This window comes from Tauraco erythrolophus, chromosome Z (assembly GCF_009769465.1).
Source record: "Tauraco erythrolophus isolate bTauEry1 chromosome Z, bTauEry1.pri, whole genome shotgun sequence".
Lineage (NCBI taxonomy): Eukaryota > Metazoa > Chordata > Aves > Musophagiformes > Musophagidae > Tauraco > Tauraco erythrolophus.
Window position 1 is genome coordinate 31,460,681 of NC_141496.1, and position 14,508 is coordinate 31,475,188.

A 14,508-nucleotide genomic window follows, 5' to 3' on the forward strand; every position below is an offset into this window, starting at 1 on the left:
AATCACCATAGCAACAGCTCACCCCATCATTCTCTGTGTTTACCTCAGCCTATGATACTCTTTTTTCAGTCACTAGATTATTAATGGCCTTTAAATTCAAAACAAGTCTTTTCAACTGTAAAAGCCCAGAAGTATTTTTAAGAGAGACAAATTCTAAAAGCTGTGTTCTTTACAGTCAATAGTGTAGGCAAAAACTGGGCTTTTTATTGTTGTTATAGTTATGACTTTTCATTTTCTCGTTAACTGTTGCTTTTTGAATGAAATTTGGCTTTATGATGAGAGTAGTATGGATTCTTCATGTATTTGAGAAGGAAACCTGGTTTTCCTGCCTGTCTTTTCCAAAAGGAGTTGGAGAGGTGGAGGGTGATGAGTAACAGGACACTATTATACTGGGAGCAGGAGAAAAATAGGAATACCGTATTAAAGTGTCTGTTCATTTAGTTTCTTTCATTGAAGATGTATTTCTAAGCAACAAGAAATGAAGGAAATCTTCCATGCTGTTCATCTCATTGTTCTGTCATAAAGGAGGAAAGCTAAACAGAGAAGTTGCTTGTTTCATAGTTTGCATTTGAAATAAAACTTCTGAATGTTGATAAAATGGCCTGGTTTTATTTTCTCATGAAACTAAACCAGACATCACCATCTTTTCTTGGTAGCAATTTTAAATGAATTTTAAATGTTAAGACCTTTAGTTTCTAGCTAGACAAGGCCTGTGACTGATGTCCTGTTATGTCAGGTTGAGGCATACAAAACACCTTCAACCAAGCTGACACAGAAGAAAACCTGACTCGTGTTCTTTTGAGAAATGAACTTCCACTGGTGTCCTGCTGGGGAGTGCAGAGTTCTGGTATATTTTGAATCTGTTTGGCTAGAGGAGTTTTTTAGCAAACATGATTAGTGACCTGAAGACTTTTCCCAGAGACAGAAAGAAGTCCTGAGAAGCAGTATGTTGTTGGAGCCTGGACTTTAATCTTTCAGTCTGCTTATGAACCAATTAGTATAAAGGTTCAAGGCAAGACTTAAGTTGATTGATTTGTCTGAGGGGTTCCTCCAGTCTGTCCTTTGCAGATGGTTCTAGAGGGATTCAAGGCTGCCTGCTGGTGTAACCTGATTGCTTAGGCCTGTTTTAAGGCCATGTTCATCAGTGGTTTTAGAGCTCTGTGCAACTCCTGAACGGAAGACACGGTGCAAGAAATATGTGTTCATGTGGAGGTGGAGTGAGTTTAATTTAGAAGAATTCATTTTATGCCCAAAGCAATCAAGAGCAAAATCAGTTTAAAATCAAAGATCAGGGAAAATAAATAAAAATTAAAACAGAAATGCTGAATGTTGGCTTTCTTCATGGAGTCTGCAAACTGATTCTCTTCTGGTGTAAGAGCACAATTCTGCCTCAGTGTTAGACTATCTTCTGTTATAGTTGACTTGTTTAATTTTTTAAACCTGTCACTGCATGGGATAATTGATTTCTTATACTACGTATGCTAGTTGGTTTGGTTTTTTTTTATTTCAACACAAAAGGAAAGTGGTTTTGCTTGAGTATAGGCAGTTAATGCATGAGGTATTTCCTATAGGACTGATGTGTTTATATGTGAAATTTTTAAAAGGTTGCATATAAAGAAAGGTGTAGGCTAAGATGCAGGAAAAGAAGAGATGCAAAAATAATTCATGTTTAAAAGAAAATTTTAGTCAACAGAGATTTTTTTTTTTCAGGGCTGTTGCCTTTGACACTGACACATGAGCAATGCCTCTGGGTCCATTTAAAATGCAGAGGATTTTTCCCAAGGCCTGTGGCTTGAAATGACAAACAAAGGGACACTTTTGGGTGACGTTTCCTTAGCCTTCCAGTTTCTAAGCTAAGCCTGCTTGGAATCCATTTGATCATTATGCACTGTAGCTTAAAAAAATGTGCCTGGGAAGAAAAAAAGCATGGCATTGCCAAGAAGCTTCACAGCCTTGTATGATTTGTGTAAAATGTGGAGTGGCTCTGGATTCATTCCATTGAGAGAGCTTCTTCCTGGCTCACAGAGACATTTCTTGTTATATTTACTCATTTTAAGTCTCCTTACATTTTGCTGCAGGACTTTTTAGAATTTTAAGTGGATGAGAAGACATCTGGCATGCTCCCCTTCTGATTAAAGCAAATGAACATGCAACTCCATGTCTGTAGTTCTAAAAGATGTGAGAGAGATCTGAAGTATAGGTGGAAGAAATTTGTTATAGTGACTACCACTAGATAAGTTCCTTCCTTTCCTACAAGTGGACTATCAGCATATGAAACCTTTCTGGTTTTAACTCTAAAGAGACCAGGAAAACACACCTAAATGATCTATATTAGAAATAATGAAAGAATGGAGATTGCTCAGTGTCCTTCTGTTGTTAATTTAACCACTTCTTTGCAATATGGCAGAAGATGATATAGAAATCTCTAAAACATAAGAACAGAGAAGAACATAACTGTACAAGAGGTTTTATTTAAGATGTTTTTACATATGATAATGCAAAGTTAGCAAAGCAAAATGCAGCTGAAATTTAGAAAGTATTGAAGAAATCTGGAGCCTCAGAGGTATTACAGTTTTTTACACTGGATGTGTAGATCATTACAAAATACTTCCTTGTTAGGTCAGACGCAGTTGGAGAATGGAAGGGGACTCTTCTTCCTCATTCACAGGTAGGAGAAAAAGAAAAAAGAGTATATTGCACAAGGATAGCCTCTGGCAGTATCAGGCATTGGAGCCACCCTTAAGAAAGCCACAGCATGCAAAGTGGGAGCTTCTGATCAGCTTAGCTATGAATTAGAACAGATCTGCTGAGTTGGCATTCCCTCTGTACAGCAGAACTGTTCCTGGTAGTGTATTACTTCTGCAGCACTTGCTGTTCTGTAATCCAGTAAGTTTTCCTTCACCGTCTTCCTTGTTTGTGACTGTCCCCAAAGTAGTGAACGCCCCTGTGTCAGACATAGGGAAAAGAGTACACAGTCTAGCATCTCGGAGCGTCTGTTTGCTCTCAGGATTGTTGAATTACTTCCAGAGAGTGTATTACCACTTGATGGCACCAAACAAATCTGAAAGACCATTTAAAATAAATAAATAAAAAGGGAAGCAACTTGCCTTTTCTGCAGCGTGAGATGGCACCAGTAGAATTAAGTCATGCTTGCTGTATTGATAGAGCACTCCATAAAGCACTCTCAGCATCTGATAAATTTTTCCATTGTCCGTTTTTTTTAACACAGTATAAGTACTTCAGCACTGCTGTAAATAATGAGCAACAGGAATGTTGTAATGTACAGTAAGTTAGTAATCTAAAAATGTATTCTTAGCCTAATATGCTGGCCAGTTTATGAGCAAGAGAGAGTGGGCACTTACTTGGCTAAAAATGTTCTGGTTGCCTTGTACCGAGGCTGTACACTCGCTGTATCCCTTCCAAGTTATAATAATAATTTTGCAAGTACAAAGCAATGGTTTAATGAAAATTGAGTTTCTGGACTGCATCAATTGAACGATTTTCCCAAATAAGGGAAATTCTAGTACCACTGCACGGTGTGCTGTTAAGAGTCACAATGACCTTGACATTTCAGGAACGCCTTGTCTTACAGATACTCTTCCTCTTGTTCCCCATGGTGACAGATGTTCTCAGTTCAGTGACTAGGAGGATGACCATATTGATTCTTTAGCCATTAACATTAAAGTGTACCAACAGGGAGCTCCCCTAATACTGTTATGGATGTTTCTCCTTGTCTTTTCTGAACGCATTATAAGAATCTTGTGCTTCTCAGGTTTTCATTAGTTCTCAGAAAAATGAGTTTCAGCAGCAGACATCTGCAAGATAACCTCCTGGTCTTTCCATTAAACACACAGCAATTGCTAGAGGCCTCCTTTACTTAATTCAGTCTGAATCCTCTGCGTTCTGTAGTTGTAGCTTCCTTCTGTCTTTTCATCTGTCCCTGAACATATTGCCTTGCTTAATTATATCCTGTTTTGTCTTTTATGAAGAATGAGAAGGAGGAAGATGTTAATGCTTGTCAGAATGACCAGAAATCTCCTCTTTTTCCTCGATTCCTTTTCATATAAAAATGTCTGCCACATTTGGTTAGTTTGTCTAGGTTAGCTGTAAAAACAGAAAACTGTTGGCTTCTCTTCTCAGCTAGTATCATAGAGATAGAGCTCATCCCAGCATTCTCTGCAGCAGAAACAATTAAAGATTGCAGTGTTACCTGTTTCCTTTTCACTTGCAATTGTCCTTCTATCATGGATCAATGGAAGTGTGTAATGTTGAGGGATTGTGTACATGCATATGTATTGCATTCTTGTTGACATGGAGACAGAAAAATTTTGGCACCAGTCCCCTCTCTTCATTCCCAGGCAACTGTCTTGTAATTAATTATTAGAATTAACTAGAAGATTCTTTGGCTTAGAAGCTGTTTGCTTTTTATTTTCATAATATGTAGCGCAGTGGAGACCTTGGCCGAGTGTGAAGATCTAAATAGTAACATACAGTAATTAAATCTGGTAGATCCTGTGGTTGTCCACACACACACACACACACACACACGCACACAAACACACTTAAATCAATCCCAGCCCTACAAAGCTCATGCAAAGATTTTTTTAAAAGAGATTTTATAATATGCCTTTGAATTTTGTGGACATTGATTCCAGAAGCTTGCATTGATTGAGGATCAGTTTCATCCTGTCTGTAAACCACATCACATCCTTGTTAGGCCTTTAACTGTCCGAGTGCAATTTGACTTCAAAACCTAGAAGCATTTTGCTGTTACAGCCCGCTGTAGCATTCCCAAGGCACAGGCGGTATGGGAGTGCTCTCTCTCACTGTGATGTACTCAAGAGTGTAAATACAACTCTGGAAAAAGTTGAATATTCAGACCCATTAAAACCAACCGTTGGGTTGCTTTGGGGTTTTTTAAATGTTTGCTTCCCTCCTGCGTAACTAATTTGTAGGAAGGATGCCAAAGATTGTATCAAAATGGAAGGCTAAGTCTTGGAGAGCATCAGTGTCATGTTTTTATAAGACAAATCTGTTGTTTTCCACTTGTGAAACAATATTAACCATTTAATGAAGCAACTTTAAAAGATGCTGGCAGCTTTATTGCTCGGTGCTGGTATTGCACTCTGACCCATCTTAAATGGCTAGTGAAACAATCTGTAGCAATTAGGTAATTGTTTCATAAAAATATGCTTAAATCCAAATGCCTGTAATTGATGCTTCCTGTAAGCATTATTGAAACAGGACTTTAATGAAAGCAAATACACATTCTTGCTGTTCCCAATATTTGAACTCCAGAGGGAAGAAAATGGAAAGCAATTAGAGCAATAAAATGGATGTTTGTAATTTAATATTCAAAACATGCTTTTCTTTTTCTGTTAAATTCTAATTTAATGGGGAGATTTCATGTGCCACTTACAACACCATATATTTAGGCTTTGTGTAGTTGTTTAGCTCCGCTGTTGGCACGGATGTCTTCTGCGTTCTGAAGGCTCTCTAGACTGCAGTACTTTTCCAGGCTTCGTCATCTGTGTAGCCCTCAGCCGTGGGATGCAATTCGCAGAGGTTCACTGAGGGGGAAAGAGAGTTGGTGGCCACGTTAATCTGATAAATGTTCTGGAAAGCATGCTCACTCGGATGGAAGAGCCAACCTTGCCTCTAAATGGTGCTGCAGCTTGGCTTGAGGCTGCAAGCATCTGCACATGAGCCCAGCTCAGTCATCGTTGTTTTCTACAGGAAGTGGCAGTCACTTCTGTGCTGGGGACTGAGACCATTTTTCATGCACACAATTTGAATTGAGAAAGGTTGTGTCCCTCTCTTCACACTGGGGTGTGAAATTCAGCCCAGGACCAAGGCAGCAGCTCCTGCCACTGAGCTCTTAATTGGTTTTTGAGTCTTTGCCAAAGGTAAAGCTCCATATGGTTTTTGTCACCACTTCTCCAAGTACAGAGCAAAGTGTCTATCTCTGAATAAGAATGAAATAAAAGAGAGTGAACTTAAAAGTATTTAATTTTACAAGTCGGTTGGACACTGGAGTAGGTTGCCTGGGAAGACTACTGAAGCCATGGCATGAGGTATCTAAGAACAGGTTAACAAAACGTCCATCTGGAACAAGGCAGCTGGTGCAGGGAGGCAGAGGAGACCTCTCCAGCAGAGCTTCCTCTTGCATGAGGCATGCCTCATAGATGAAGCATTTCTAAATGCACATGAAGCATGCTGCAACCCAGGGATGGCTTGTACGGAGGCACAATGAATTCTTAAGTGATTGAAGCGAGGCATGAGTTGGAGAGGGTGGGAGACACCAGATTATACAAGCTCCAAAGTTTCAGACCCAGCTGTGTTTTGATGTGATTCTGATACTTGCTGATGTCATCAGTCATGGAGCTGCGTTGTTCTTTGACGAGGCCAACAGGAATGCAATGTTACACAATCAGAAGGTCAAGATTAAAAGTACTACAGTTTTTGTTTGTTTGGCTTTCATAAATACACCAAGCTGTTATGTTATGATGCTCATCTTTTCAGAGGAAAAGCAGTAGGCTTTCTGGAAAGTGTTAAGTTTAAAATATTATGCATTTGTGAAAAGGTCAGATTCTCCCTTCCTACATGTTATTACAATGTGTCAGATTTTTGTTGCTCTTAGTTGAATGAGCTAGCTGGAGCTCTTTGGAGAGCAATGATTGACTGCAAAGATAGATTAGATATCATGAAAGGTGGGAGTTCTGAAACTCATAGTTTGTTGATGACAGAATTTGCTTCTGTGATAACAGAGTCACATTGTTTATCATCCCTTAGGTTTCGGCATAGTCCAAATTGCTGGTACTTGAGAGACTGGACCATACACAGCTGGATCAGACAATGCTTAAAATATGGTGCACAAGACAAAGCCTTATACACATTAAAAAACAAGGTAAGTTTTTACAGGGAAAAGCCATTAATGCTTTTTGAGACAAGTGAAGTTTACCTGGAATTCCTGTTGCAGCCGAGTCCTGTAGACTGTGGTTTTAAGTTCAGATATTTCTTTGTCAAAACAAGAATTAATGTTGCACTTGAATTTTAACTAAAGCACTTTACAGCTTTTATTTCCTCTTGTTTCCCAGGAAGCTTTTTGGTTTTGAACAGTGCTGGTGTCCAAAACATGCTAGATGCAGGAGAGGCGTAAAAACCTGATAGGAGATCCCCCCTCCTGGTCCCAAATGCCAAAACAAATCCAGTACATCAAAAGTTAGAAGGCCTACATCACAGGAACTGTGCTAATCTCCTTGTGTTGCTTGACTGACTGTCACATTGCAGCAGTCTGCAATGTTTGGTATCTAATAGTAAATAACCAATGTTTGGTATCTGATCTTTTTGATACCAAATGCTATGCTTGGGAAGATTTGAACAGCAGATTTTCACACTGATTTTTTTTTTCTCCTTCTTTTAAGGTTCAGTACGGGATTTTCCCAGATAATTTCACATTCAATATTTTGTTGGATTGTTTTATAAAACAGAAGAAATATGAAGGTAAGAAAATACTTACCAATTCTACATGCTTAGTTGTATGCTTTTAAATCTACAGAGCCTTTCTTTGAATTAAAAACTAATAGCCATATTTTCTCTGAAGTCACTTTAAAAACATGCGTTCTCCTTCCTTTAAACTACTTTACAGCATATTTATATATCATTTCTGTTGAGTTTTTATTCATTATATAATTTTGAAACACATGCAATTCACAGTTTCTACTGTGATTAATCCCATTCCAAATGTAGACCAAGTTCTCCAGTTTTTACAAGTCTGACTTATACACTAAAAACATCATAGGAGTTATTGATGACAATTAGAGTGTTACAAGAATATCTGAACTGTCTAGACTTTCTGTCTGTCACTGGAGAGAGCCAGCTATGCTGAATTGCCATGTTGAGGTGCCTGTCTTTCACTGTTGACTGTTTAAGTGTTGAAATGAATAATCCTATCATGTTTGATGACAAATGTTTAAGATTTTCATTTCTCTGCAAGTTTTGTGATACTGTAGATTTGCAGTGAGCTTTTCTTTGCATAAGCCTCTTGTAAAACAAATAACTGAAAGGGACAATAGCATTGCAGGACTGGTCTGTAGCTTTTATCATGAAGGTTTTGCTAAATGGCAAATTAAAACATGTATTTATTTTATTTTGAGAGCCCCTCTGTCTGTGAATTTCCCCCTGTTCCATCCATCCATGTTTCTTTTCTGTGACAGGCTCAAGGCCTTTTGTTTAACAAACTGTCCTTCTGACAGGGGGTGTCACTGGAACTCCCTGTGGAGCTCCTCCAGAACACTGTTTGCTGAAATACAGTGAGTGCTGTGGGTGATCTGTGACAACATTTCAGCTCCATTGTACTCTCCTGTCACCTTAAGGGCAGTGAATTTAAGCCAGCATTCTCTTGTTTGTAATCTAAACATAGAAACAAATACATAATTTTTAAAGATTTTGTAAAAAATGTTAATGATTGAAAGGCTGAGCAAAGAAGAGCCCATTGAAGACTGTAGAGCTAAGAGGAATTTGGAAAGCTCCTCGGCTGTGGCCTTGTGCTATTCAACCCATTCTTCTTCTCACAGTGTGTTTGAATAACCCAAGTTAGACTAGTTCTATACTACTAGTCATAAGAAATCTTTTAACTTTCTCTATAACTACTTCAAAACATACTACAGCAATAAAGTATCAGTGAACGTGAGTGGGTGTGAAAGGGAGCTGTGTAAATTTACACTTGCTGATTATGTGTTGTTTTCCTCCATAGATGCTATGTCAGTAGTAACAGAGATCATGCTGCAAGAAAGTTTTGATGAATTCTCAACACAGCTTCTTTCTCTCTATGTTTTATACCAGTACCTGGCAACCAAGTCTGAACATACGGTAAGCTAACCACGCTCAAAATTGTGCAAAAAGTCTCCGTTTCTGAGAATTGTGGTACAGTCAGTTGGGCATTCATTGTCGAGTATATTTTATTTTCCTTAACTTTACCTGGAAAAAATATATACTCCTTTTTTTTTTGTTATTTTTACAACTGCAGAAATTAAAAAAAAATACAACAAAATATGAAAGCCATCAAATGACTTGCACCTCTTTTGCTCCTTTCTCTGAAAGGAGAGGTGTGTTGGGGTTTTGGGATGTAATGATATGCCCATTGGAAGGTTATGAAATGACGTTTCGGTTCAGTTCAAAGAGGCCTCTATCGATTAACATGAAAACCTGTGTCACTTGTTGTGTAGGACCCTGTTAAGGTGAGTATTGCTCACCATTAGAGCTTGGTAATGGTGATGTTGCAGAATTATAAAGCATTTTCACTAGGATTTTTACTATCCCATTTTGCTTTGGGTGTATTGTTTATAGTATGTATTTGTTTTAAAACTAAATTAGTTACGTCTCTCCTGTCTCCAAGGATTAGGGGTTTCTTATTCACATCTTGCTCACTTAAGGCCAACATGACAGTTCAGGCCCTTGTAAGTGGCGTTATTCTGCCTTTGCAGAAGGGGCTCAGTTAGGTATCGGCAAAGGGCTCTGCCATGTCCATCACTTTTTTGCCTTTAATAGCATGTTGTCATCCATAAGGAAAATGTTCAAAGCCTCCATTTGTCTTACATGAAGCATCTTCCAGAATGCATGTTACAGATGCCTTAAGGTTTTACTCAATTGGGTTGTAATTTCAGTTTTCAGTATAGAATACAGATGTGCATTTCCCCTGTTCTGTATTCTTCATTCCCCAAAAGTCGAGTACGGTTAATCACTTGTTTGTGAAAAGCAGAGGAACCAATATCTTATTTTCCCATTGTGTTTGTCCCTGGTTGTGTATCCTCACTGCAAAGACAAGCACTTGTCAACATGTGTAGCATTTCATGAAAGCTGAGTATAGAACCATAGAATCGTAGAATGGTTAGGGTTGGAAGGGACCTCAAAGATCATCTATTCCAACCCCCCTGCCATGGGCAGGGAAATCCTCCACTACACCAGGTTGCCCAAAGCCTCATCCAACCTGGCCTTGAACACCTCCAGGGATGGGGCATCCACAGCTTCTCTGGGCAAGCTGTTCCAGTACCTCACCACCCTCAATGTAAATAATTTCTTTCCTATATCTAACCTAAATCTGCCCTCTTTCAGTTTAAATCCATTGCCCCTTGTCCTATCACTATACACCCTTGTAAAAAGTCCCTCTCCAGCTTTCCTGTAGGCCTCCTTTAAGTACTGGAAGGCTGCTATAAGATCACCCTGGAGCCTTCTCTTCTCCAGGCTGAACAGCCCCAACTCTCTCAGCCTGTCTTCATAACAGAGGTGCTCCAGCCCTTGGATCATCTTCGTGGCCCTCCTCTGGACCCCCTCCAGCAACTCCATATCCTTCTTGTGTTGGGGACTCCAGAGCTGAACACAGTATTCTAGGTGGGGTCTCACGAGAGCTGAGTAGAGGGGCAGAATCACTTCCCTCGACCTGCTGGCCGCGCTCCTTTTGATACAGCCCAGGATCCTGTTGGATCCTGTGGCTGGGCTGCCAGCGCACATTGCCGGCTCATGTTGAGCTTCTCATCCACCAGCACTCCCAAGTCCTTTTCCTCAGGGCTGCTCTCAATCCATTCTCCATCCAGCCTGTACTTGTGCTTGGGATTGCCCCGACCCACGTGCAGGACCTTGCACTTGGCCTTGTTGAACCTCATGAGGTTCTCACAGGCCCATCTCTCCAGCCTGTCGAGGTCCCTCTGGATGGCATCCCTTCCCTCCAGCGTGTCCACAACACCACACAACTTGGTGTCATCTGCAAACTTGCTGAGGGTGCACTCAATCCCAATATGCAAGCAAGGGTGGTGTGAACGACACATTTAAGGCAAACATAGAATATAGAACATATTTATATAACTGTGAGTTATTTACTATGCATTTTGAAATGACCCCATCCAAAGCCATATTTTTAATAAGCCATATTTTTATGTGTATACACCATGCAGAGTACATTCAACAGCTCATAATGCTCATTACCAGTTTTCTATGTTGGATTTAAGAAGTGGGGATAGACAGAGTTACGAGATGTGCTCAGCTACTCCTGAAAATCCCATTCCTTTTTCCCAAGGTGTGAGACAGGTTCGCCAGTGTCCTGTTGCAGACCGGCCCTTCGTCATAGCTTAGCGTCCAGCAGCCTGATGAAATATTTTTTGAGAGCTAAATCTTGGGCAATCTGACTATATTAGTCCTTAATGTGTATAGCAGTGGTGATATAGAGCTTCCATTTTTCTGCTCTCATGAACACCACTGAACGCTTGACTGGTCTTGGCTCTCACCAGGAAGCTTCCTTCTTGACTGCTGCAGACAATCAGTATGATTGCTGCCTTCCACTGCAAAGGTGTTAACATTAAGGTCTTGCAATTCGTCCAGCTCTTGGAGCCAAACGGGCTAGCTCGCAAAAGAATCTGTACCTCTAAAAGTCCTGTTTTTCCAGTTGCATATGATTTTCCTATAATGTTCAACTGGAGTGCTGAATTGAGCACAAAACAGCCCTATCTCCTTGTATCCCTTTTCTGGGTCAGGCAAATACCTTGCCTGGCCGTCAGGTGATGGTATTTTGTGTCAGATGATAGCATGCAAATTCTTGTAGCATCCAAATGGAGACACAAGAAAATGCTGTGCCTTGAAAAGACATCTCTGATTAATGTGTTAAAGCAGAAGGTTGAACCTTTGTGCTTTTTAAGACTTAGCATACCTCAGGGAGTTTTTCAGAAGGGCTCTTCCTTTCACCAGAGATGCTTGTTTCAGGTCATAAGGTAATAAACAAGACACTGAAGTACTCTGCCACAAAACCCATGTGCTATAGAGTCAGACTTCCTCCTTTTGTAGCTTTCTTTCCTCGTTTTCTTAGCAATGGGAGTTGTTCAGCTCCTTTCACTTGCAGTAGAGATGTTTATCCTTGATTTTTGTGGTTCTCTGGTCTTGAAAAATGTACTGTACTATCCCTTAGCAAAACAAAATTCACAATAATCTTGTGGGTTTCATGTACTTACTGATTGGGTGCCCTTCTTTAGCCATCACTGGTGGTCTGGCTCAGACAGCTGATACCTCTCCCTAGCTGGAGCGACAGCTGTACTTCTAATCCTGGGGCATACAATGGTATTGTATTTCACAGTGCAGATTTTGAACTCAGAGCAGCCACTAGGAGCATATTCTTCTCTCAGCATTTTCCTATTGTAGTGAGGGGTAGTGGAGCATGTTCTTACCACGTACGTAAAAGAAAAGGCTGCTCTAGTACAGAAGCCATGTAATTTTTCTGTTCAGCAGCGTTAGCCTGAAGCAAGCGATAGGACATACAGGTCAGAGACAGAGCTCGGCCGATATAAGTAGCATAACCCTCTGTCTTGAAGGAAATGCGCAGATTGACTTCCATGCAAAATCTCAACCGCTCACATTTGACTGTCTTCTGGAAAAAGAGATGTTCCTCAGTATTATGTGTACTATTCCTCAGGTTATATGTACTGTAATTCTGAACACTAGGCTTGTTTAATCATTCTTTACTTTATTGCTAAGACATCTGATGAAAGCCACGTGTGCTGTCTTTGGCTGCTGTCATTTTATGTTTGTGTTTGTTAATGAACACTTACTTAGTTTACATTATTTGCAGTGGGAAGAGGAGAAGAATCTTGGAGCATCACTAGTGCTTACAGGTCTAAAGCAAACAAGCACTGTGGGTTTTAGCTCCCAGCTGTATGGCTATGTATTCCTTGGTAAGTTTTACCTTCCTCACAGTCATTTTTTCCCTCTCTTCTTTAGTAGCTGAATTCAATTGGCATCTTCACTTTATTAAAATATAAACAAGGAGAAGGCTAAGGAAAAAAAATAAAAAGCAGAAATAGTGGAAGGAACAATTTCAGAATTAATACTGAATCTGTTTTGTAAGCATGGAGGGTAGTACTGATTTGAATGGTATGTATGTCCTTTGTCAGAGAGCTACAGAATCTCCTTTAGGGCTCCCTGCAGGTTTGGATTGGCAGCTGAAAGAAAGAAGATGTTCTTAAAGAGCAGTAGGGTTGATTGGTTTGTGGACCAACAAATTTAAAAAAACACCCCAAAGTACAGAGTTTCATAACACAAATTTAAGGTTATGGACAATAGACTCTTTTCTAATCAGTGAGCTTCTTAAAATAATTCTTAAACCTCAAGAAGTTCAGAGAACACAGCCTGGAAAGCACTACATCTAGAACATTTACTGCTCACTGTAAAGTCAATGTCTTGTTGTGAACAGCAGATAGCAGTGCCTTTATCCTGTATCTGTTAAGCAGTCTTCACTGCTATTGACATGCTGTATTATTAGAGAGCAGTTAGATGAGAGTATATCCAGAATTGGAGAGAGGGGGAATGGGGTAGGTGATTCTTGAATTTCCTCTATAACCTTTAGAGGAATATAGTGCAGATAGGTTATCCTTCTCTACAAAGTGATTATTTACGTGAAAGTGATTAATTAATTTAAAATTTACGATTATGCTGTTATTCCATTACTGCGTTATATTTTATTCTAGAATTTATTGAGGGTAATAAAAAGTGGACTTGTTCTTAAAATGTGTCCTCAAAATATGGTGTGTAGTGACAAAGTCTGGATGCTGATTCGGATTTATCATGTTTATAAGACAAAAAACTCATGTTCAGTCAAAAAGGAGGATAAATGTGAAAATTAATTTGAAAGCAAGATCTTCCATAGAGCTGTACTTTGTTATCCAGTGGAGACAGTGATACAAGAAGAGACTTTGCTGTCCAGTTGGCATGCAGTTTGTGGTGGTTTTTATGTCATATAGATTGATTGACTAGTGGCTATATTTCAAATATGCAGTTCGCTGTTGTCTGTGAGCAGTAATACTTGTTCCATGACACTGACATTCAGGAGATCAAAAGCTATTTACTGTTATGTCACGTATTCTGCAGTCTTGCCAACACTAATGGAACCGACCTCTGATAGAGTGAAAGATGTCTACAGGCACAGGGTGGCCTCAAGCACCTCAGCTGTTTTAATTTAGCTGTAGTCCGTAAGCGTTGTCTGTGCACTTTTTACCTTGCTTTTCCTAAACTGTTTTATTCCATGTAAAGAAGAGTAAGGTGTGTTTCATAGTTTTGTGTATTATAGCCAGAGTGCAAATTAGATTGAGAGCTTGGATACAACTCTCATAAGCTACACTGAAGTGGTATTATTTGTTACATTGGTAATGACAAAATCAAAACCTTAGAGTGACAGTCGTTGTAAATTAGTTCTTGTCAACTGCAGCATGATGTACATTTCCCCTATTATATAGGAGTTTTGCATTAATTGCCGTCAGAAGAAAAGCCACATTATCAGTGCTGCTGTGCATCACAGGTGCTGCTAAAGTCAGTGAAGATATTGTTGCACAGAATGTCCTTAATCAAGAACTAAAATTCCATTTTGGCAGGTCTCCCATACTTCCTCTCAGGAAGCTCCAGCAGAAATAGAAGTACTAAACTGTATAGTTAGCCAGAGCATGTGCTGTAAATACTGTACTGTCTGGCCATGAC

The 14,508-nt window shown here is 39.6% G+C and overlaps 1 protein-coding gene across 1 annotated transcript in view; it reads left to right on the plus strand.

Moving 5' to 3' along the window:
- The window catches only part of MRPS27 (mitochondrial ribosomal protein S27), a 50,124-nt gene that overhangs the window by 24,490 nt on the left and 11,126 nt on the right, over positions 1-14,508 (plus strand). Inside the window, exons 5-8 of the mRNA XM_086629032.1 lie at positions 6,793-6,907; positions 7,425-7,503; positions 8,756-8,871; positions 12,611-12,713. Coding sequence (XP_086485158.1) covers positions 6,793-6,907; positions 7,425-7,503; positions 8,756-8,871; positions 12,611-12,713 — 413 coding nt within the window. The remainder of the gene's footprint in view (positions 1-6,792; positions 6,908-7,424; positions 7,504-8,755; positions 8,872-12,610; positions 12,714-14,508) is intronic.